Source organism: Cervus elaphus, chromosome 33 (assembly GCF_910594005.1).
Source record: "Cervus elaphus chromosome 33, mCerEla1.1, whole genome shotgun sequence".
Taxonomy (NCBI): Eukaryota; Metazoa; Chordata; class Mammalia; order Artiodactyla; family Cervidae; genus Cervus; species Cervus elaphus.
Genome location: NC_057847.1, coordinates 28,916,994 through 28,940,424, shown reverse-complemented (window position 1 = coordinate 28,940,424; position 23,431 = coordinate 28,916,994). Strand labels below are relative to the sequence as shown.

Below are 23,431 nucleotides of genomic sequence, written 5' to 3'. Positions count from 1 at the left end.
AAAAAAATAATGGAGTCACATATATAGACCATTAGGTTTGGACAAAGAGTTTCTCAGCATCAGCTATGATGCCTCCTCACTGGTGAGAGATTGCCAGTTATCCCCCAGTATGCATCGTTCCTTTCTTCCTTATAGCAGTAGTAATGCCCAGGTTTTAGGGAGGCATGTGACTCTCTGTATAGAGATGACACACCACAGCCTCGCTTGTAGCCAGGTGTAGCCATGTGACTAAGTTCCCAGCCATGGGATGTGAGCCTGAGTGATAAACGCCACTCTCAGTAACATCCTCAAAAGAAAGCTGCATCCCCTCCCCTTCCTCTTTACCCCTTTTCTGAGGCTGGGATGCATATAATGGTGGTGGGCCTCCAAGTCAGTCATGTAGATAAGGGCAACATCCTAAAAGACCTTAGAAAAATAAAAAACAGAAGGAATAGGAGTCCCCAGACCATCGCTTGAAGCAGAGCAGCCCAACTTTCCTGGGCTGCCTACCTGCTAGACTTCTAAGACAGAAATAAACCATCTTGTTTAAGCCATTGTTATTTGCTGTCTGTTACAGTAACTAAACCATAACCAGTATCCGGGTGGATCACACGGTGCTTCCAGAGGCAGGCATTAGCAGTGCTCCTGCTGACTCTTTCCGTGGCAGTTGTGAATTACATCGCTTTAAAAGATGTCACATAGTGTCACCTTACTGGCTCCTCCTAGCCCCTGTTTGCTGGAGTCCTCAAAATGAGTTCTCACCCCCAAAAGGGTATTCTCTTAGGCTGTTGCTATGGAAAACTCCATCACTGCTTTCCAACTTTGCCCATGCTCGGGTACCCAGAGGACTTTAGTCAGTCAGTGATTCATTTATTCCACTATTTATAGGGCTCTTCTCATGTGTCAGTGACATGAGCCTAGGGACAGAACAGTGAACAGGACAGATAAGCTTTTTCCTTAGGAGACTGATATTCTAGTAGGGCAGTAAAGATACAATAAACAAGTAAACCAAAAAAGATAATTCAGGGAGTCATAAACAACAACTTGAAATTCATCTTCATTTACCCTACAAGATCACACAGGGAGATAAAGCTGCAGCCTCAGTGCTGGATCGCTCATAGTCTCCAACCTGAAGAATGGTCCCCAGTCATCCTCGTCTCATATCTGCCTCAGACTAAAGGAGACACATTATTTCTACCTGCTTCCCTTTGATGAGAGTTAGTCCCGTGAACACACCTGTATGCGTGAGGGATGGAAAATATAGAGATGAACATAGCTATTTATTAAACACTAACAATGTTTCACCAACATACTCATAAAAATCCAAATAATAAACAGAGCAGAAAATAAAAGGGCCACTTTATCCTTTCCCTTCATAGATAACCACTGTTAACATTTTGGTTCTTTCATTCAATCAACACATCTTTATTGATCTCCTGCACTGTTCCTGGCCCTGACCTTGATGCTAAATACACCAGAGGTTCCTAATCTCATGTGGCTTCCAGCTTGAGTGTGTGTGTGTGTGTGTCTCCTGGATTTGGAAACTGCCTGTACCCACACCTAGCTATATAATTTCAGACAAACTACTTAATTCCCCAAGACTTGGTTTCCTCATTTGCAAAATAGGTATAATGATAGAACCTAATTTATAGGGTTGTTGGGCATGCGTACATGCTCAGTCCTTTCTGACTCTTTGCAACCCCTGTGCTGTAGCCCAAAAGGCTCCTACCGTCCATGCAATTTTCTAGGCTTTGGGTTGCCCTTTCCTTCTCCAGGGGATCTCACCAACCCTGGAATTGAACCTGTGTTTCCTGCATTGGCAGGTAGATTCTTTATCACTAGTACCACCTGGTAAGTTCTATAGGGTTGTTGAGGCGGGAGGATTAAATTTGATAATACAAGTTAAATAACTTAGAATAAAAAATCTGTTACTGTTGTTTTATATATAATATAAATGTTTGCTTTTCTATAAACAGGATTATATTACTTAAATGCAACTATGGTCTACTTCTTGAACCCTTTATATATTTCTTTTTCCATTTCAAAGTATAGAACATGAAGTTCATTAACTGCTTTATGGAATTCTGTTGTTTGTATTTATCCTAATATGTTTGGCTGAGAGACTCATGGACATGGGGGTCCATGAATGGGCACTGTATGCCAAGTTCTTTCTGGACCTTTATTTTCCCCTGGACAGTGGATACAGAACTTAGTTGTATTCTGAAAAGATTCATAATCCACACACAGGACTGTGATTGAAATAGGCCAGTCCTTGACTTGATCATGTAAGTTCGCCTCTTTGCTCCAATCCTTCCATCTGTGGGTTAAGTTTAATCACTCCTCTCTTTCTCTCTTAGCTCAGTCGGGAAAGAATTTGCCTGCAATGCAGGAGACCTGGGTTCGATTCCTGGGTCAGGAAGATCCCCTGGAGAAGGAAATGACAACCCACTCCAGCATTCTTGCCAGAGAACCCCGTGAACAGAGGAGCCTGTTGGGCTACAGTACAAGGGGTCGCAAGAGTCAGACACGACTTAGCAACTAAACCACCACCACCTCTTTCTGTTGGAAACGGGAAAGATTTCTAGAAAACAGACAAAAACAGAAACACATCGAGTGAAAACCAACAGTTTTACTATGTTTAAACTTAATGATTTCATTTTACTTCCAGCTCCTCACTGGAGCAGCGCTAATGGCCAGCTTCTACACTTGGGTTTAAACAATCCCAGATACCTCCCCAGCTCAGGGTTTAAAAATCAGTTTCTGTACTGTTTATTCATAAGGTCTGTTTGTTTTCCTCTGTAAATTGTGTCCTCCTTTATAGTTTCCTCACTTTGTATCCATCTAAAATACCACTACTAAGATACATATGCTGCATTAAACCCTACAATTTAATGCCACTCTCTATACAGTCTAAATTTGTGATTGACAATGTTCTCTTTGAACACTAATGATTTTAATATTAAACTGCCTCAGATACAATCTTTAAGGGGAAAAATACAACTGTCCATTGTGATTTAGGATTTCAGTTCTGAGATCCACACAGCAGTTTCTCAGGTCTCTCAGGATCTTTCATGGGCACAGACCCGTCACTGCAGTTCCTTGCAGTCTGAAGGCTTGTGGACCAAAGAGATGAGTCTTCTAGTCTTAAGGTCCTTTAAAGGCCTACTATGTATCTGTCTGAAATGGTTCATGAGGCACCATCTTACATCTTTCTGAGGCCTTAAAAAAAAAATTTAAAGTTACACTATTGACTTCTTCTATACTCTGAGACACTGTTTTCCTGATTGCACCCTTGATTTGACCTTTACACTGAGGGCCTTGCCTAACTCTGAGGATGATTTACTGCTTGGAAAGACTGACTGGAGCTCTTTATACTTCCTCTAAATGTTGCTGCAAAATTAAACAGAGCTATATTTTGTCATCAGTAAGTAAAAGAAGCCAGTTGACACTGTCAGCATTCTTTCAGGAAATCTCCTTAGCCAGATCCACTAGTTCATTTGCTATATCTTCTATTTTTCATGTTATCACAGGTGATGATGTTGCTAAGCCTTTTGCTATAACTTAGCGTGGTCGTCTTTTTTTCCACCTTCCAATGACAATTTCCTCCTCATCTCTCTAGCTTTCACTGACAATCTTCTCAAGGTTCATCCAGATTTCACTAACAAACCTCTCAAGACCTTGAGAGGCTGAATATACAAACAGATAAGGGCCAGATGATACATAAAAATTCTCACCCACAATCTGCAGCAGCCAGCCTAGGAAACTAACCTATCATCTATAGTAACTAGCCCAGAAATCCAACCTGCTATAAGACAGACTATAGAAAAGTAGATAGCTTTCTCTTGCAACAATTGGCCCAAAATGACCAGGACTTGATTAATAACTTCAGCTTCCCTAATTTTTATCCCTGCTTCCAATTTAGGGCCAACCAGTGAAAGCCAAATGTTCATCCTAACCAATCACATGAGATTTCCCACTTCTAGTTAGTCTGTGTACAGTATCTTCATGCCAACAGCCTCCAACCACGGCATATTTGAAGTTTTCCCCTTTTGTCCACTACAAAACTGTCCCACTCCTCTGCCTGCCTTTGACTGTTTGCCAAAATGCAAATGATGGTGGCTGACTCCTTCAAGTTTTGAATAAGTAGCCTTTGCTTGTTCTCATTTTATTGGTTTTCCTTTGTTTCCACAAGCTTCTTCCAGCTTCCCAATCAAAAGCCAGTGGTTTGTGGTTTTGGGGGTTGTTATGGAAGAATCCCACTTTCCAGGTACCAAACTCTATTCTCATTATCTGCTTCTGCTGCTGCTCAGTCGCTTCAGTCGTGTCCGACTCTGTGCGGCCCCATAGATGGCAGTCCACTAGGCTCCCCGGTCCCTGGGATTCTCTAGGCAAGAATACTGGAGTGGGTTGCCATTTCCTTCTCCAATGCATGAAAGTGAAAAGTGAAAGTGAATTCGCTCAGTCGTGTCCGACTCTGAGCGACCCCATGGACAGCAGCCCACTAGGCTCCTTCATCCATGGGATTCTCCAGGCAAGAGTACTGGAGTGGGTTGCCATTGCCTTCTCCATCTCATTATCTACTGCTGCTGCTGCTAAGTCACTTCAGTCGTGTCCGACTCTGTGAGACCCCATAGGCGGCAGCCCACCAGGCTCCGCCATCCCTGGGAGTATCCAGGCAAGAACACTGGAGTGGGTTGCCATTTCCTTCTCCAATGCAGGAAAGTGAAAAGTGAAAGTGAATTCGCTCAGTCGTGTCCGACTCTGAGCGACCCCATGGACAGCAGCCTACTAGGCTCCTTCATCCATGGGATTCTCCAGGCAAGAGTACTGGAGTGGGTTGCCATTGCCCACTCCGATCTCATTATCTACTGCTGTGCAAAAACCACCCCAGAACTTAATGGCATAAAACAACAGTCATCTTACTATGCTCACAGATTGAGTGAGTCAGGAATTCAGACAGGGTAAATAAAGATGGCTTGGCTCTGATCCACAACATCTGGGGCCTCACCTGGGAAAGTTCGATGGTTGAGGGTGGGACCCACCTAGAGGCTGCCTCACTCACCATACTGATGACCGAGCCCTGGTACTTGAAGATCCGGCTCAGCTGAGGCTGGCAGCCAATTGGCTTGGGCTCTTCACCACCATTGGCTGGGCTCTTCACAGCTCTTCACAGCCACTGGCTGGGCTCTTCACAGCTCTTCACAGCCATTGGCTGGGCTCTGTGAGGGCATGTCCTGAGAGGCGCACCCAGGCAGTGAGTGAGCTGAGAGAAAGCAGTGAAAGCTGCAAGCCTTTTCTGACCTTCTTTGGAAGTCACATGTGCTCGTTCAGGTGAGTCACTAAGCCTAACCTAGATTCAAGGGGAGGGAATTAAACTCATCTCTTGATGGGAGGGTGACAAAGTCGCTCTGCATAAGGACACACTGCAAAGGAGATGCTCTTGTAGGCATTTTTGGTAATTCTGACTTGCCATCCCAGGCCACCCTCTTCTTCCTTTCAGAAAGAATTTGGAGACACGCAATTAGACTATGGATTGGCGAGCATGGAAACAAAACCACAGGAAGTTGGTTGATGTCAAGTGATAATCTCATACAGGTACTTACTGATTTATTCATCCCATACATCTTTTTAAAGCATTAACAATGAGTTCCACACTGGAGACATAAGGAAGAGATGTGAGGTGAGCAAAATTGACACACATCTTATTCTCATGAAGCTTAAGTCCAGTGGGAGAAGCAGCCATTTAAAAATAATCCCACAGGTAGATGACCACAGGTGTTGTAGGCTCTTAAATGCTGTGTAGCAATGGCCTGGAAGATGCACAGCACAGGAGCTGTTAGAGAGATTTCCCTGGGGGGAAAAAAGGAATATTTAAGCTAATAACTCAAAGATGAGGAAGAAAAAGTCAAGTAACTAGTCTAGGGTGTTGCAAAGCATGTTACATGGACCATTAGTGATACAGAAATACATTATTATTATCCTCATTTTTTTTTACAGTTTTGCAGTTTATGACAGATGATATTGGTTTCCCGTTTTGTTGGCAGATGAAGTTTCCTTGTAAAATAAATGTCTTTATGTTTAACAAAGTATCAGTTTAAAGGAAGGTGGTGATTAAAATGCCAGCTTCCCAGGTGGCACTAGTGGTAAAAGATCTGCCTGCAATGCAGGAGACACAGGAGACACGGGTTCAGTCCCTGGGTCTGGAAGATCTCCTGGAGGAGGAGATGGCAGTCCCCTCCAGGCAAGTGTTCTTGCCTGGGAAATTCCATGGACAGAGGAACCTGGCGTGCCACAGTTGGCATTACCTAAAAAAGGCAAATATCACATAGGTGATATGTGGATACCTGAAAGCTCAGTGTAAAGACTGAAGTAGATGTGTCGAGGAATGGGGTGGGGAGGGGGTCATGGTCAGTGAGGGGAGCATTCTGATGCAAAAGCTCTGAGGAAGAAGAGTGGGGGTCCATGAAACAGAAAGGTGGCCAATACGGCTTGAGTGAAAAGCAGGAGGGCGTAGTTTACAGTGAGCTGGAGAGGCCTGCAGGCCCCTGAGAGTCAGGGGCTTTAGTTCAGAACTGAAATCTCCAAAATTCAACATGAGCAGTTGCCTTTTTTTTCCTTTAAATGCTGTGTCTGTGGCAGGATTAGTACAAAATCCTGGCATTTGAATAGTACATTCATAGTAGAACAAATTTAGATGATACGGATAGCAAGAATATTAACCTGCAGTGTCTGAGAACTAATAGTTCCTTTGGAAATAAGTTTGTTCAACATGTTTAACTGTCCTAAAAGCAATGGAATATCACTGAAGAATTTGGGGAAAGGGAGTAATAAAACTGAGTTTGTGAGATTTTAAAAAATAATTTTTGTCAATGTAATTCATGCATGAAACAACTGTCTAGAAAAGCTAATAATAATAATAACCAACATTCTACTGTCCAACCTCTTCCCTGTCCCAGAGGCAACCACTTTAACTCTTTGCTGATTTTATTCTTTTAATAGTTACCTTCTTATCTCCAAAAAAAAAAATGCTGTATCTGTGTCTCTTGATTTATCAGATTGGGGCGTTATATCAGCTATATCATATGGATTTACTCAGATTTCTTCAGCCTTACCTTCCTCCCAGTCTCTCAGCTCACCCGCCCAGGCCATCCCAGTGGTCGCCAACTGAATCTGAGCTGTTTCCACCCCAGGAGGCCATTAGGCCACACGCACAGATCTGCTTCCCCCGTGGCTCCTGCAGGGGCCAGTGACACAGCCTGCATGCGTGGGAGAGTCAACTCTCCAGGCAGCAGATTCCGATCGGTGGAAGAAAGAAAGCAAAGGCAGATTGTAGGTACGTTTTCTCTACCTTTCTCCCTCTGATGGATTGTTCCAGGCACAACATTACCAACCAGCCTGCCAAAGAGCTTCTTTATGACTGAGTGGTCACCAGCTGAGGAACCACCTATGGTTATTCATGGCACTTTATAAAGCAGTGGCCAATGCAGTAACTCATCATTCATCAATGCAGTAACTCATTGTACTTGCTGCCGATCCTTTCCTGTCTGTCTTCCTTCTAACTCTCTCAGAGCAGGGGTTGTACCTCCTAATAAAACATTAGCCCTTAAGCTTTGCCTCAGGCTCTGTGTTCTAGGGAAATCAGGCCAAGACAGATATGGCCGATGTTTTCTACTGACTCACAGCAATGACTTAACATCATCACTCTCATTTCCCATGTTCCTATAGAGAATTCATTGTTCTTAGTTCTTTCAGTTCTGCTTCTGACTCTCAATTTGGTCCTCATAACTTTACTTCTTTTTCCAATCACCAGAAAGAGTACCTCTTGTCTCTGATATTTTGCAGGATGAAGATACTGGCATCCATTCCCTTCTTTGTACTTCTCCTTTCCCCTCCAAACTGCTGCATCACACTCTCACATCCTTAAGGTTGACAGCACTTGCATTCTCTTCTGTAATCATGATTGTCTTCTGTTATCTTCCTAAGTGCTGCTTCTATATTTGAAAATCCATGAGTATATATATTATATATAGTACTGGTGTATACAGTGCATATACTATGATGACTATCCATTGAACAATAAGTTTCTTGAAAGTTTGCTGTGTCCCATGTCCTGTTCTCTAGGCTCTGAGGATAACACAGTGAATATAACAGACAGAAATCCGCCTTCATAGAGCTTTCATTTCAGTGGGGAGACAAACAATAAACAAGGTAAATATGCAGAATGTATGGTATGGCAGATAATGAAAAGTACTCTAAGGAAAATAAAGAATGGAAGGAGAATAGGAAGAGTCAGCCTGGGAGGCTGAAATTTTAGGTGCTCTGAGCAGCGAGGGCCTCGGGGCCCTTCTCCATGAGAAGGCAGCCTCCAGAGAGCAAGGGAACCAAACAAGTGACCTTCTTGGCAAAAAGAACAACATTCTAGGCAAAGGGGACCGAATGTCCCATAGCTCTAAGACATGGATGTTCTTATTGTGTTTGAACAAGAGCAAGGAAGCTCATGTGGCTACAGCAGACTGACCAAGAAGGAGACCTAGAGAGGAATAATGAAAGTGACGGGGAATAGATCATATGGGGCTGTGTGAGTCCCAGCAAGGACTTTGGCTTTTATCATAGGAGAGATGGGAAACCTTGAGAGAGTTTTGAGCAATGGAGTGACAGGATCTCATGTACATTTTTACAGAATCATTCTGGATACTGTGTTGGAAAGAGACTGAAAGGGGCAAGGGAAGAAGTAGGGAAACTAGTCAGGAGATGATTGAAATCTTCTGAGCAAGAGATAACAGTGGCAATGAAGTAGGATGAAAGCAGTGAAGGATAGGAGAAGTGGTCAGACTCGATATATTTTTAAGGTAAAACCAACTCAATTGTTGAATAGTTGGATGTGAGAGGGGAAAAGGGGAGCCAAGGAAAGGAGCTGTCATATAAGGAAAAGGGAAGACTATGAAAAGAATAGGTTTGAGGGAAAAGATCAGGGACCCAACGTAGGCAGTTTGAGTTGCTGTTTTAGTTGTCTATCACTGCATAACAAATCACCACAAAACTTAGTGTCTTAAAACAACAAGAATAATTATCATGTCTGATTATTTCTGCCAGCCAGTAATTAGATGGTGTTCAACCAAGCAGTTCTTGTTTAAGTTCTCTCATAACACATATATAGGGCTTCCCTTATAGCTCAGTTGGTAAAGAATCTGCCTGCAGTGCAGGAGACCCAGGTTCGATCCCTGGGTTGGGAAGATCCCCTGGAGAAGGAAATGGCGACTCCACTCCAGTATCCTTGCCTGGAAAATCTCATGAGCAGAGGAGCCTGGTGGGCTGCAGTCCACGGGGTCGCAAAGAGTCGGGCATGACTGAGCGACTAACACCAACACCACCATAACGCATATATATGGAATTTAGAAAGATGGTAATGATAACCCTGTATGCGAGACAGCAAAAGAGACACAGGTGTATAGAACAGTCTTTTGGACTCTGTGGGAGAGGGCAAGGGTAGGATGATTTGGGAGAATGGCATTGAAACATGTAAATTATCATATGTGAAATGAATCACCAGTCCAGGTTCGATGCATGAGACAGGGTGCTCAGGGCTGGTGCACTGGGATGACCCAGAGGGGAGGGATGGGGAGGGAGGTGGGAGGGGGTTTCAGGATGGGGAACACATGTACACCCATGGCGGATTCAAGTCAATGTATGGCAAAACCAATACAATATTGTAAAGTAAATAAATAAATAAGTAAAACTGGGGAAAAAATACAAAAAAAAAAAAGAAATGGTCCCAGTTTTAGAATTGAAAATCTTGTGTCCTAGAAAGCCCCTCCCAAGGATGCAAAAAGTTCTAGGTTTCAGTGATGACTGCAGAATCGTGGGGTGGGGCTAGTGCAGCCTCAGATACAGTCTGAGTCACGTCAAAGACTTTCAAATAAATGGTTGACTGACTGAGTGAATGAAAAAAATGGAAAAAGAAACCTTGTGTTTATTTTACTATTTTAATATTTAAAATTTGAAGTTACTTACTTTGCCTTAGGAAGTTTTATTTTCATTCTCCTCTCTTGACCCAGATGGAAGAAGATTAATATATTTAAGTTTAAAAATTACCAAACCTATGATCACAGTGAGGTATGGTTAAATTGAGAGAATTTTAGGCGCAAGAAAGAATTGCATAAATCTTCTTTACTTAGTTAACTAACAGAAATGTTCAATAGCTGTCTTTGTTTTCTGAGCCATAAAGAGGATCCCAGGGAATTATGTCTGAAAATGGAGAGAATAATGTTGAGTAAATAATCCTACCAGTTAGGAATGCATTTAGCTAAAAGTAACAGAAAATCTGTGGCCAAAATATAGGGACTGAAAACCAGGCTGTTATTAGAGTCAAATGGATACAGTGTGAACTAATTGCCCTTAGCAGTTGCTGTCACTGATTTTTCCCCTCACCGCTGATGTTGGCAACCATAATTTGTGGTTCACAATAATGGATCACGCATTGCTGCCTCATTTCAAACAATGTAAGTTAAGTGTGAAACATAAGTGTGTGTGATCATGACACTGAGGCATTGATAATCTGTGTTTGACTTGGCCTATGAATTCACTGTTGTGCTTTGAATTAAGATTATAGAAGCCACCTTGAATAATCAGGCTGGATCACCATCCCCAAATCTGGTTCAGTCAGATGTTGATATTGATGCACACAGCAAGAGGCTGTGAAAAGATTATTTATATCACTGAGGTGTCTGGGGAGGGCAGGGCAGGGCAGGCCTTTCAGGCAGGTCTAGAATGCTTTGAGAGAGCTGGTATAGAAGACATAATACTGGCTTGGGGTTTTTATTGTGGTGAGGGGAGGGGGTGGGGCTTTTATTGTGGTGAGGGGATGGGGTGGGGTGAGGGTTCTCTGTATGGGACCGGGCTTGTGTGTCTTCAGTCTCCTGCCAGCACCAAAGGAGAGAGCATGCAGGCTTTCCTAGCTGCTTGTAGGGCAGAGGGGTAGAAGGAGGATGAGACCTAAAGCTGTTGGTAGTCAAACATCAAAATGGAGCCAATCTCTTATAGCAGAGATGGTGCTAGTCTAAGTTGCTTTATTGGAGGATAATTGCTTTACAATGTTGTGATCTCTGTCGTATATCAACACAAATCAGTCATAATTACATGTACATGTCCCCTCCCTCTTGAAACTCTTCTCCCCCCACCCCCCGACCCATCCCACCCCTCTCGGTTGTCACAGACACCAGGCTGGGCTCCCTGTTCCACAGCCACTTCCTGCTGTTATGTTTTATACATGATAGCGTATACATGTCAATGCTACTTTCTCAATTTTTCCCACTCTTTCCTTGCCCGTAATTTTTAATGTTGTGAATATTGTGACAATGTTTTTGAAAGTTCAGATCCTGAAGATGGGAACAAGTGTGATATCACTGGCATTGACCCAGATACCACCGAAACCAGGGGCTATAAATGTCTGGGTTCTTTTAATGATAGAAGGAAAGACACACACAGCTAGACGAGGGAGGGAAAAAGCCAGAGCAGAGCATGCTGTGCAATATGCAGAAAGGAGTCTGGGCTTGGACAGGGCAGAGGAGGAGATGGTAAAGACATATGGAGACTGAAGCCCACAAGTCTGGGATTAGACAGAGAAATTCCTCTAAATTAATCAAACGGTTCTGTTGTCTCCCAAAGACACCAATGTTCAGTTGAAAATAGTGAGCACAGAATTAGTTTGGGCATACCACACAGCCAACACGCATTATTATATCATTCCCTTTATGGCTCTGTGGAACTGAGTAGGGTACACCATTTACTGATTCTTAGGTTGGAACTAAAACGACCTGTGGGGAAATTTGAGAACAAGTATGCTAACCTCTATTATGTTGCTAGGGCCACCATAACAATATCCCACAAACCAGGTGGTTTAAAACAAACAAGCAAAAAATCATTCTTCATGGTTCTAGAGACTAAAAGTCTGAAATTGAGGTGTCAGCAGGACCATGCTGCCTCTGAGGTTCTAGGGAAGAAGCTATTTTATGCCTCAATCCTAGTTTCTGGTGACTCTTGTGTTCCTTGGCTTGTAGCTTCATCATTCCAGTTTCTGCCTGCATCTCCCCATGGCCATCTTCCCTCTCTCTCTCTCCCTGTGTATCTATGTGCAAATTTCCTTCTTATAAGAACACCAGTCACAGAGACTTTCCTAGCAGTCCAGTGGTTAAAATGCTGAGCTTCCTGTGAACGGGGAACAGGTTCAATCTTAGATTCCACATGCTGTGCAGTGCAGCCAAAAGAAATAAAATAATTTTTTAAGTAAATAAACAATCTCTTGTAGACAGTATTAAAAAATCTAAAAAATTTTTAAAAAGAACACTAGTCATATTGGATTGAGGACCACCACCCCCAGTATGACCTCTTTTTAACTTGACCCTATTTCCAAATAAGGTCTCAGTCACGGGTCCAGGTGGACATGACTTTTAGGGGGACATGAATCAGCCCAATCAGCCACTTACTATGTTGAGTCCATTTTGTCAAATCTTACCTGTGATCATGCTTTCTACACTTTACAGAAATGAGCCAAATAATAGCAATAAAAAAAAAGAGTTTATCCACTCTTAGGTATTTGCATTTGAAAATGGAGTTTCAAATCATTTTCTTGATTTCTATGATTTTAATAAAACTGTAGAAAACACAAAACAAATGATTGTTGCTATCTTGTCCACATAAACACTAGAGTTGGCTCACCTGTCTGTAGATTCAGCAGAGAGTGCAAATATAAATCTTGGCAAATCCTATTCAACCTATAAATATATATAATGTGGACTTGATAATAGCTGAACTGCAAGTCAGAATGAATTTACCTTTGACTATATCCAGTTTTACCACTATATATGAAAGAAAAAATGGATGTCTTAAAGGCCACAGGCAGTTCAGAGGAATGTTACTGGAAAAGAAAACAGGGAGATTAAAAATAACCTACTACATCATGAGACAGAAGAAAACATGTCATTGTTATTGTTCGTTAAAAACAGATAATATGTTTAATTAGTACTTTGTATTTATGTTCTCCTTTTAAAATATACTTATAGATCTTAAGAATATACAATAACATAGCCTACACAGTTTAAATATCCAGTATAGAGTTTTTAAAAAGATAAAGTGCTATATCAAAGGAAAAGAACTATTAAAATACTGTTACATTTTTCTACATATTATTTGTAATTAGCCTGCTATTAATCACTTCTAATTGCCATTGGTAACTAGTCTTATTATTGTTTATTTAAATAGTAGCATTTATATTTATATATTGATCTCAACATTCTGCCTTTGAGAATAATTTAATAAAAATTTCAAATAAAAATTAGAAATAACCCCACTTCCTTAGACTTCATAATTACGTCTTCCTATTTGTTTAATGAAATTGAAATTCATACCCAACTAGAAAAAAAATTTGAATCCAGCAACCATTAATTTAATAGGAGGTAGAATCCCAGGGACAGGGGAGCCTGGTGGGCTGCCATCTATGGGGTCGCATAGAGTCAGACACGATTGAAGTGACTTAGCAGCAGCAGCAGCAGCAGACAATATTTAACATTTTAGAAGATGAGGATTAACTGTAACTGAAATCAATATTTCATGATATGATTTAATAAAATAGATACTAACTACATTATTTAATAATGTTCACCCAATCTGAAGGAAATCACATAAAAGTTTCATCTGTAGCTTTTATCTAATGCATCTATTAAAAATCAGTAGTCCCAGAAATCATTCCTGTTACACTGTAAAGAATCAGCGTTATTAACTTACACTGATTTGCTGTTCAGATTCTTTTCTTTCTAGCTAATGGCATGGCCCTAAGGATGAATGCTGAGAATAGTTAAAAAGATTTGCCAATATTAAATACATTTTAAAAGCCATTTTTTGCATCCAGTATTTTTCACCAATCCTCTTTGTTCTCCTGGACTCCCCCCAAGAATGCTCTGTGATCTTGACAATAGTCCGGGGGTGGAGGAGGCTAGGTCAAAACCTGTCATCACTTACACCACCCCACTCTATGATGTATCACAACTGAAACCATTTCAGTGTGGCTGAACACCCCATTTCTAATGCCAGTTTCACTTTAACTGAAAATACTTAGAACAGAGGAATACAGACAGTCCAACATGTCCAGGAGGACTTGATCCATCACAAAAAGTAACTGCCCTTTGACTCCAGGAGGCATGTACAGCATGGCCATCACTTCTGAGATGTAAGATGGGTGAGGGGTATGCCTTTTTTTTGTAAAGTGAGAGGAGAAGCAGAAACATTTTAGGAAAGAGTCCAGACAGATGTTAAGGATCCAGGAGCCAATTCCCTTAACTATTTTCCTCTTGAAAGCAGCCACAGTTTGAAGACCACTGGTGCAGGAGAGGAAAGCAGATGGACATGTGGCATGATGGTAAGGGCAACACTAGGACCCCCTCGAGGTTAACCATAATGAAGTTAAAATGAAACTAGTCATGTGCTTTCCATTAGCCACAGTCTGCTGGGCTGATACAGGCAGGAAGAAGGTAGAGAACTGGGTTTAACCAGGCTTATGAATTTAACCAAGCAAGTAGTTTTGAGAATTCAAAGATGTGATACAGGCAGATAATGAACAACAGAATAAAAAGAAAGAAACTAGACTGTTCAAGAAAGGAAATGTAATCACAATGCACTGCTAGACTGTGTAGCAATACATTTTTATGTAGATTTTAGCTCCTGCCTTGTCATACTCTCTAAGACCAGATTCAAGTGAAGGGTAGTGGTAAAGCTTGGTCTAAAGTGTGGTCTAAAGTGGTAGAAGTGGACCTGGAGAAAAGTACATGGTGTGGAGAGATATTCAAGATGACGTGACTTAACTTGGTCATGGAATAGAAATGGAATGAAAAAGAAATATTTGTCCAGGCCTCTTGCTAATGGTTTTTTGCTTTGTTTTTTTTTAATGGGTAAAATTTTTATTTACGTATTTATTTTTGGCTGTATTAGATCTTCGTTGCTGCACATGGGCTGCTCTCTGGTTGTATTGAGAGGTCTTCTCTTCTTGCAGAGCACGGGCTCTGGACGCATGGGCTTCAGAAGCTATAGCAAGCCAGCCCAGTAGTTTCAGCTGTGGGCTCTAGAGCATGGGCTCATTAGCTGTGGCACACAGGCTTAGTTGCTCCTTGGCATATGGGATTTTCCCAGACCAGGGATCAAACGTATGTCCCCTGAATTGACAAGCAGATTCTTAACCAATGGACTACCAAGGAACTCACCTTGTTAATGGTTATACTCACTAAGATAGGAAGCACTGAAGTAGGAAAACATTTCTGGAGGAAGATTTTACTATATTTTTAGTGCTATTGAGCTTGAAGTATCATTGATATATCAAGTGAAGAGATCATGGAGGCATATGCTATTACCAGTTTAGAGGTAAGGTCTGAGAAGGCTATACATATTAGGGCATATGAAGGCTATATATTATCCATGGGCAATGAGCCAAATGAATGGATGAGCTCTGTTAGGAAATGAATACAGAGATTGTAATACAGAGTAAGAAGGGGATTAGAGTATATTGTTAAAAAAAAAAAAGGGGGGTGCGTATTCCTTTCATCCTGGTTTGCATGACTTTATGTGATGTTGTCTCCCATTAAGAGGTGGAGTTTATTTCTCCAGATCTCTTTAAGCCTGAACCAGCCTTGTGATTTCCTTGAACCAACAGGAAACAGGAAATGTAATGTTAGGGGAATCAGAGTCTAGATATCAAGAGGCCTTGCAGCTCCCACTCTTGCCCTTGAGGCTGCCATGTTAGGAAGTCTAGATTAAACCTTCTTGAGGATAAGTGATGGGAAGGAGGCTCAGCCAACAGCCATCGCTAACCAACACACATGTGTGTAAGTTCATATTAGATCAGCCAGACCTGAATTTGCTCTCATGTGACTATCATTGTGTGAGTGACCACAGCCAAGAACAGTGGAACCCCTCAGCCAAGCCAGACTCAATTTGCTCACCTGTAGAATCATGAACAGATGAAATATTTGTTAGGTTTACATCACTAAATTTTGAAGTTATGCAGCAATAGACCACTCGCTGATGCAGGAGCCCAGGAATGAATCTGGAGAAACTCTAATATTTAAATTTTGGGTAGAGAAATAAAAGTGGTCAAAAAGAAAAGAAAAAAGAAAAAAAAAGTGGTAACTGGAGAGATAGGATGAAAATCAGGAAGGTATAGTGTCACAGCAACAAGGAGTAGACCCATAGAAACCCAAGAGGTATTTGGTGAATGAGGGAACATCAATAGTGTCAAATATGGCTGGAAGGTCAAATAAGATGAAATGAAAAATTCCTGTTGGATTTAATGACATGAAGGTCGTGGTCAGTCAATGACATTTAGGACAGAGGAAAAATTGATAAGTTCAGGTATAGACAGACTTTGAGATGCCTGTAGGGTATTTAGATGCATCTGTCCAGCGCATAGTTAGATTATACAAGCCTCAAGCCCAGTAGAAAGTTTAGGGCTAGTCAGCATGTAGGTGGTAGGACCATTAGTGTAGGTGAGGTCCCCAGGGAGAGGATGTGGAGTGGGATGGGGGCAGGATCTTGGGGCACATCAAGGGTTTTAGAGGATCCACACTGGTAGAAATACAAAGAAGTCCATGAATTAGGAGAACTAGGAGAAAGAAGTGTATGAGAGTTAAAATACTAGTGTTTCAAAAAAGGGATGAGAAGTAACTGTGCCAAGTGCAGCCTCTGCTCTAGTAAGGCAGGAACCAGAAGGTCCCCCCCATTGAATGTGGCACCATTTGCTAGACCAGTTTGAGCAACACTAGGCAATGGCTGAAAATTAGAAGACGGATGCCAGCGGGGAAAGAGAATCACGCAGAGGAGAGGGAAAGACGGCACTTTCGAGGACCAAGTACTCTCAAGTACTCTGCTTTTTATTCATTTTAGTTTGTTTTAAGGCTATTTGGCTTAAGCTTTCTTATTAAATGAGAGAAAAGAAGTAGTTTGAAAAGAAAGGATTACACCATAATGGGATATTTATTCCAACATTTGCTTTTCCAACTTTCATGGTAAGTTCTACTTTTATTTCATTTTCACCCTTTCTCTTGATAGTTGGTTAAAACTCACAGATCTGTTTGCTTTTTCCATTAGAATTTTAGGCTAGCTGACTCTTAATTAAGTTGGGAAGGGACAAGGCATTTTTTTCTAACTTGGAGCTATTTTCCAAAGCACAAAGGAATTATCTAGTATTCTAAGAATTCGCAAATGATGCTAAGAAAAGAAGTGAAATTTCCTAGTTAAAAAAATTTGAAAAAGACTGTACATTTGAAATTTCTCTGAGAGACTGACAGAGTATATTAGACTGATAAAATCTCCATCCAAGACTTCCTAGCTTATGCAAAAAAAAAAGGAAAAACCCCAAAAACAAAAATAAAAAAACCACCGTCCCTTTAAACTAATTACCTGGAGAATGCTTTTTTCTCTGGATGTTATTAACACATCAAAAGAATTTCACCTAACACCAGTGTATGAAACCCTGCCACAGCAAATTGGTTCTAAGTTCTGTAGATTCCCATAAGGTTTTACAATAGAGAGGGTCTTCCTCTTACCTCTAGATTTAGGGACTCATCTTACCTCAGGGACTTGGAGCCCACTGTAGACTACCTACAGTGAAGAATAATGGTGTCACCACAAATTACCTTGGGGACTCTTTTGTAACACCAGGGTAGGGGGTGGAATTAACACAAGATTTGATTCAGGATAAAGATAGCCAAGGAGAGGTCAGCAAGAGACAATGTCTTTAATTAAGGCTAATGAAGTTTCCTGTTCTGTGAAAGGATTGGTCATTTGTTACAAACCTTCCTAGAAGGATGTGAGTTGAAGACAGGATCAAAGTGCCTCCTTATATGTCTGGAGGAAACAATTACCTTAAATTAATACATACAGTTGGAGATGGTAACGTATTTGGAAATTCTGATGGACTAAAGAAGAGTCAGGAGAGACTTCCCTGTGGTCCAGTGGTTAGGACTCCATGCTTTCACTTCAAGGGGCAGGGTTTTAATCCCTGATCTAGGAACTAAGATCCTACATGTCTTGCAGCTCGGCCAAAATTAAAAAAGGAAGAAGAAGAAGAATCAGGATATAATGCCCATGGTAATGGGATGATCCACACTAGGGGTTAAAAGAGGGAAATCTGTGGAGCACAGGTTTGTCAGTGTGGCCGTGAGCTGTCTCCAGAGTGACTCAGAGAAAAGCAGAGAGCAGTGGGATGGATCCACTGTGAACTCGGATGGAGTCTGGCCTGAACTGATGGTCAGTCTTCCCCTTCCATCTTATTAAGGTGATTAATTAACCAGCCTTTAAAAAATAAAAGGTTGTTATTTCACATATATACTAATATTTAAATTCATCCACACATGAAGAATTGGAAGATAATCATCATTTACAAGAGACCTAAAATAACAGTGTTTTGGCTTCAGGCTCCCTCTACTGTCTCTGCAATAATAAACAAACATTTTACAGCACTCTCCTGACCGGATTCCAACATTTATGAAAATCAAAGCAAACACAATCTTGTATAATAATAAAGGCTATCCTTAGTATGATAATCAGAAAGTTCACTATTTGGAGAAAGTTGACTATAGTAAACTAGTTAATGAAATATTTATACAGACAGAACTATATGAAGTTGGTTGACCATTTTTAATCCACAAGTGGCAATTTCATACGTTTCAACCTTATGTATGAACATTTAATCATCAAAGAATAGTAGGGTGTGTATGTGTTTGAGAGAGTGATTATTACCTTTAATAATCTCTCTTATGAAACTCCCTAAATACATTGGTTAACTTACATGATATTTCTTAGCCAAAATTAACTATAAAATATGTTAAATCTAATGTCTTATAGGAATGTTTATGTTATAACTTGGGGTTGGGGAAAAGAAATCTGCCTTCAGGTTAAAAAGTGTAAAGATACAAAATGTTTCACACAGGAAGGCAAAAGAAAGAAATGCGAAAAAGCCTTATGTTTACAAGAGGAAAGCTGGAAATAAAATAGTTAACATTTTAACTGTGAGAGGAGGAAGTAAGGCAATTTGCATATACTTCAAACAATCTCACCCTGTTGAGAAAACCTGCAAATCCTACAAAGAATTAGAGGGAAAAGCCAAAGTCAATACACTTCAAATACCCTTGATGTTTCACAGACACTAACAAGAAAGCATCTTCTGGGTAAGTTCACACATTGCACAAAATAAATATTAATTCTGTTGTTGGTAATCTTCCAAAAAGTTAATATTTTACAGTTCAGAATTTTATTCCTTAAGTTTGCCTTTGAAGCTGGAAAATTGCTTTTTGAAGTTATGTTTTCATAATCCTAGGAATTCAGTCTAAGAATGAAAGATGCCATTAAAAACCTATTTAAAAAGATGTTCATCAAAACCTTATTTTTATAGTCACTGTTCATCACTTAAATCTTATGCCTAGCATAGTGTCTAATATAAAGTAAATACTCAATAATTATTCTTAAAAGAAGGAGTAAATTACAAATAAATTGTGGCTTATACATATTATATATATGAACACTAAAAATGTTTTTGAAGATTTATTAAGATTGGGGAAATAGACATTAGAGAGAGTGTTAAGAGGGATGCTAACAATGTGTACACTATCTAATACAAGTTTTATAAAGTAAATATATACATGCACACAAAAGGCTAGAAGGAAAAGTAAAATTATTGACTAAGTTGGTTTTTCCTTGTGTTTCTCTTTATGTTGCAATTTTGTCATGAGCATGTATTACTTTTATAATCAGAAAAACACTAAATGTTAAACATTTTTCATTATGCTCTGCTAACAATTAGACATGTGATACAAAAATTAAGCATTAAAAACTATGGAGTTGAATAAAAGATAGTTGTTGGGTGACTCAATATTTCTTTAAGTGTATTTGGCTTTTCCCCTTCACTTTGTTAGAATAAACTGTCACTAGATACATATTTTTCTAATTTATTCAGTGGCCTGAATGCACCATCAGAGCTAAACTGTGCTCTACTTTTAACACCAAAAATAAATTCTATATGAAAGTTAGAGAGATAGATGAGTTAGTTCATTTCTTTCTGTCTTTTTGTAACTCAAGTGTGCGCACGCACTGAGTCATGTTCAACTCTTTGCAATCTCATGGGATGGGCTTCTCTGTCCATTGAATTCTCCAGGCAAGACTACTGCAGTGGGTTGCCATATCCTCCTCCAGGGACCCAAGGATCCAACCACATCTCCTGTGTCTCCTGCATTGCAGGCAGACTTTTTTTTTTTTTTTTTTAATTACTTGAGCCATCAGGGAAGCCCCTTTTGTAGCTTACCTTCCTTTTATTTCCTGGAGGAGGAAATGGCAACCCACTCCAGTATTCTTGCCTGGAAAATCTCATGGACAGAGGTGCCTGTCTGTGGGCTACAGTCTGTGGGGTCACAAAGGGTTGAACATGACTGAACGACTCTCACTTTCATACCACTTATGTCCACACTTGGTCATAAGTGGATACCTACATAATGGCTACTTTGAAGCTCCAAAGTATTCAAAGGTCTAGGGCCCCAGAACTGGCCAAATTCACTTAGTGTTTGAGGAACAGTTACATAGAAGCCCACAACCTGTAGAAATTGTACACCAGTGGTGACATCTAATCATAGGATATTGTGATTAGGGCCTCTCTCTTTCTCTCCACAATTTCTTTTTTTTCCCCTTCTTCCAGTTTTATTGAGATATAATTGAATACAGCACTGTGTAAGTTTAAGGTGTACAACATAATGATTTGACTTACATACATGATGAAATGATTACCATGTTTAGTGAACATCCATCACCTCATGTAGATACAAAATTTCTAGAAAAGAAAAATATTCTAGGTGAATTATTCCTAAAGTTATTCACACAAAGATGAAGTATAATTTTTCTTTTCATCAGGGAGAAAGAGAATAACCAACATGGGTTCAAACAGGCCCTGGACCAGGCACTTTACCTAATCTTGAATTTTTATAGCTATTCTGGATACAGGGACTTTTATTCATATACATAGTGTAGTAGGAGTAATAATAATAGCTAAGTGTTATTGATCAGTTGTCATGTGCCATGCTCTGTGTCAGGGGCCTATTTTCTCTCAGGTCCTGTTCTGAGCAAGTACTTTGATCATCCCCACTTTGTACTTGAAGACCCTAAGGCTCAAAGTAGAAGTCTTATCTGTTTACTCCTATTTACTGTTTACTCATGTGGAGAAAATATTTTTATTCTCCAAGATCATTAAACTATTGTTGCCCCTTCTTTCAGGAACAATAAATACTGAAAACACTGTTTTCAACAAATGGACTCTTCTGTTGCAGGAAAGAGGGGTAGGAAGGGTAAGTTTAATCCATTAGATTTGGGGGTTTCTTCCATTTCCTTGGAGCAGGACGATGGGAATAGCCAGTTAGACATTACCCATGTATCAGTAGTAAGAAAAATTCATCAAAACTAATGTTTTAAAAAGTATTGTTCAAGAAGTATAATGAATTTTCCTTTGCCTTTACTGAACAAAAAGTCTTCAATCAAACTTAAGGCAAAAACAACAACAACAACAAAAAAGACTTAAGGCATAAGGATGTTCCTAAAATACAGGAGATAGTGGTTTGCTATGCACTTTTAAACTAGGAGTTTATCTGTCAATGACTTAATTGAGCTGTTTAAAAAACTTCCATTCCAAAACGTCCATTTCTGGTCTTTTTCCTTTACCTCTTTCCTACCATCCTGGGCTCCAAGGAGGTTTAGAGTTAATATGAACAAATGATTAAGAGAATTTTAAAATAACAGAATCTCTGTATACACTCAGTTCCTGAAATGGTCCACCTGGCTCCATTTTATATAAACATAATTATAAAATTTACCATTTTTAAGCCTGTCTACATGTCAGAACTTTATATACTTTGTCATTTGAAGCTGACAAGCATCTACCAAGGCACATATTCCTTGAGAGCACCTAACAGGTTAAACAGCGATTACACCTCATATCATATGGCTACTTAGCGAAATTAGAATCCAGATTTGATTCCAACAAACAGGCTTCCTTCAAAACACGTGACTTGGCAACAAATAGATCCTGGTGATTCCCTGCATCCCAAATGGAGAAAAACAACCAAATGCTGTGACCAAAGCATTATTTAAGCAGTAAAACCTTTCCAGTGGCAATGTCAATTTCACATCCCAGGACTTGGCCCCCTTAGAGGGAGAGGAGGGTCCCTGGTTTTAATTACTTGAATCTGATCTTGGGAAACGCGATCCAGAGACCGCCCCCCCCCCCCCCCACGCCAGGAAACCCATAATCTTCTCGGGGTGCTCTTAGGTTGGGGGACGAAATCCTGCAGGGGACATTTGTTCATCCACATCCAGGGACAACCCTCTCTCCCAACTCATCTTTTCCCCACAGGTTTAAAACACAAAGGAGGCCACCTAGCCTTTTCCCCTCTCCTCGCCAAAAACATGATCAAGTGTGGACAAGGAAATGCCAATCCCCCTCCAATCTGCCCTTCTCACGGTAACTGGTGCACGTGCGGACTCTCAAACGAATGTGTCCGACCGGTGGTGGTTTAGTCGCTAAATCGTGTACGACTCTTGTGACCCCATGGACTGTAGCCTGCCAGACTCCTCTGTCAGTGGGATTCTCCAGGCAAGAATACTGGAGTGGGTTGCCATTTCCTTCTCCGGGGGCTCTTCCAGACCCACTAATTGAACCCGGGTCTCCTGCATTGCAGACAGATGCTTTACCGACTGAGCTTTGAGAGAAGCGTCGGACAATGTATGCACTCAATTCTCTGAGCGGTAGGAGTCCGACTCCGGGGCTCCCTAGCACCTGGGCTGCCCAAGTTCCTAGACTCCAGCATCATGCTCCGCCCCCTTCACGCCCCCTCAGCCCTGCCCCGCCCCCTCAGCCCTGCCCAAGGTTCGCCCCGCCCCTTCCCCCTGGCCCCTTCTCAGAGTAGTCTGCTTCAGCCGCGCACGCGCCAGCGCGCCCTCTCGTCTCCATGGCGACGCGACGTCTACTGCTCCACGCTCCCAACACCGAGCAGACAAGGAGCTGGGCTAGCTTTCTATGTCAACCTTTCCGATGCTCAGCGTGAGAGGGCCACAGACAGGTAAGAGGCGCCGCACCAAGCACGGTCGCCGTCTCCCCATCCCCGCGAGCAACCTGACCCAGCTCTTCTTACCTCGGACTCCCTCAGGCCCGGCGCCTGAACACGCCAGCTTCTCTGACCGCTCCAGGTTCGGGCTCTGGCGTCCCACCACAGCCCAGGCAGCGCGCGAGAAGGTAGGGGCCGCGCGACCGGAGGTGCACCTCGTACTTTGGCTTCTTCCTCTGGCTGTAGTTCGGCGCTGAGGAAGGGATATTTGTGTCCCTGTGGGTGTGATAACTAAGCGGTTCTGACAGGCGCATCTACACCACTATTCTCTG

General features: G+C 41.2%; 1 protein-coding gene and 1 long non-coding RNA gene across 10 annotated transcripts in view; one reads left to right on the top strand and one right to left on the bottom strand.

The window, feature by feature from the left end:
- Positions 1-5,232: 5,232 nt before the first annotated feature.
- On the bottom strand, positions 5,233-23,321 carry LOC122688460. Its single transcript, XR_006339461.1, has 3 exons — positions 23,187-23,321; positions 7,799-7,970; positions 5,233-5,829 (listed from the first exon to the last, which is right to left on the bottom strand). It is a non-coding gene; the product is annotated as an uncharacterized LOC122688460 (long non-coding RNA).
- ERICH2 (glutamate rich 2) overlaps positions 22,971-23,431 on the top strand; it is a 34,377-nt gene continuing 33,916 nt past the window's right edge. For 3 of the 9 annotated variants that reach the window (XM_043894466.1, XM_043894467.1, XM_043894460.1), the window contains exon 1: positions 22,977-23,114. Coding sequence is in view for 1 of the 9 variants with exons in the window: in XM_043894462.1 (XP_043750397.1) it covers positions 23,072-23,114 (43 nt within the window). In the remaining 8 variants the exon portion in view is untranslated. The other 6 variants (XM_043894470.1, XM_043894463.1, XM_043894471.1 and 3 more) reach the window with 5 other exon arrangements.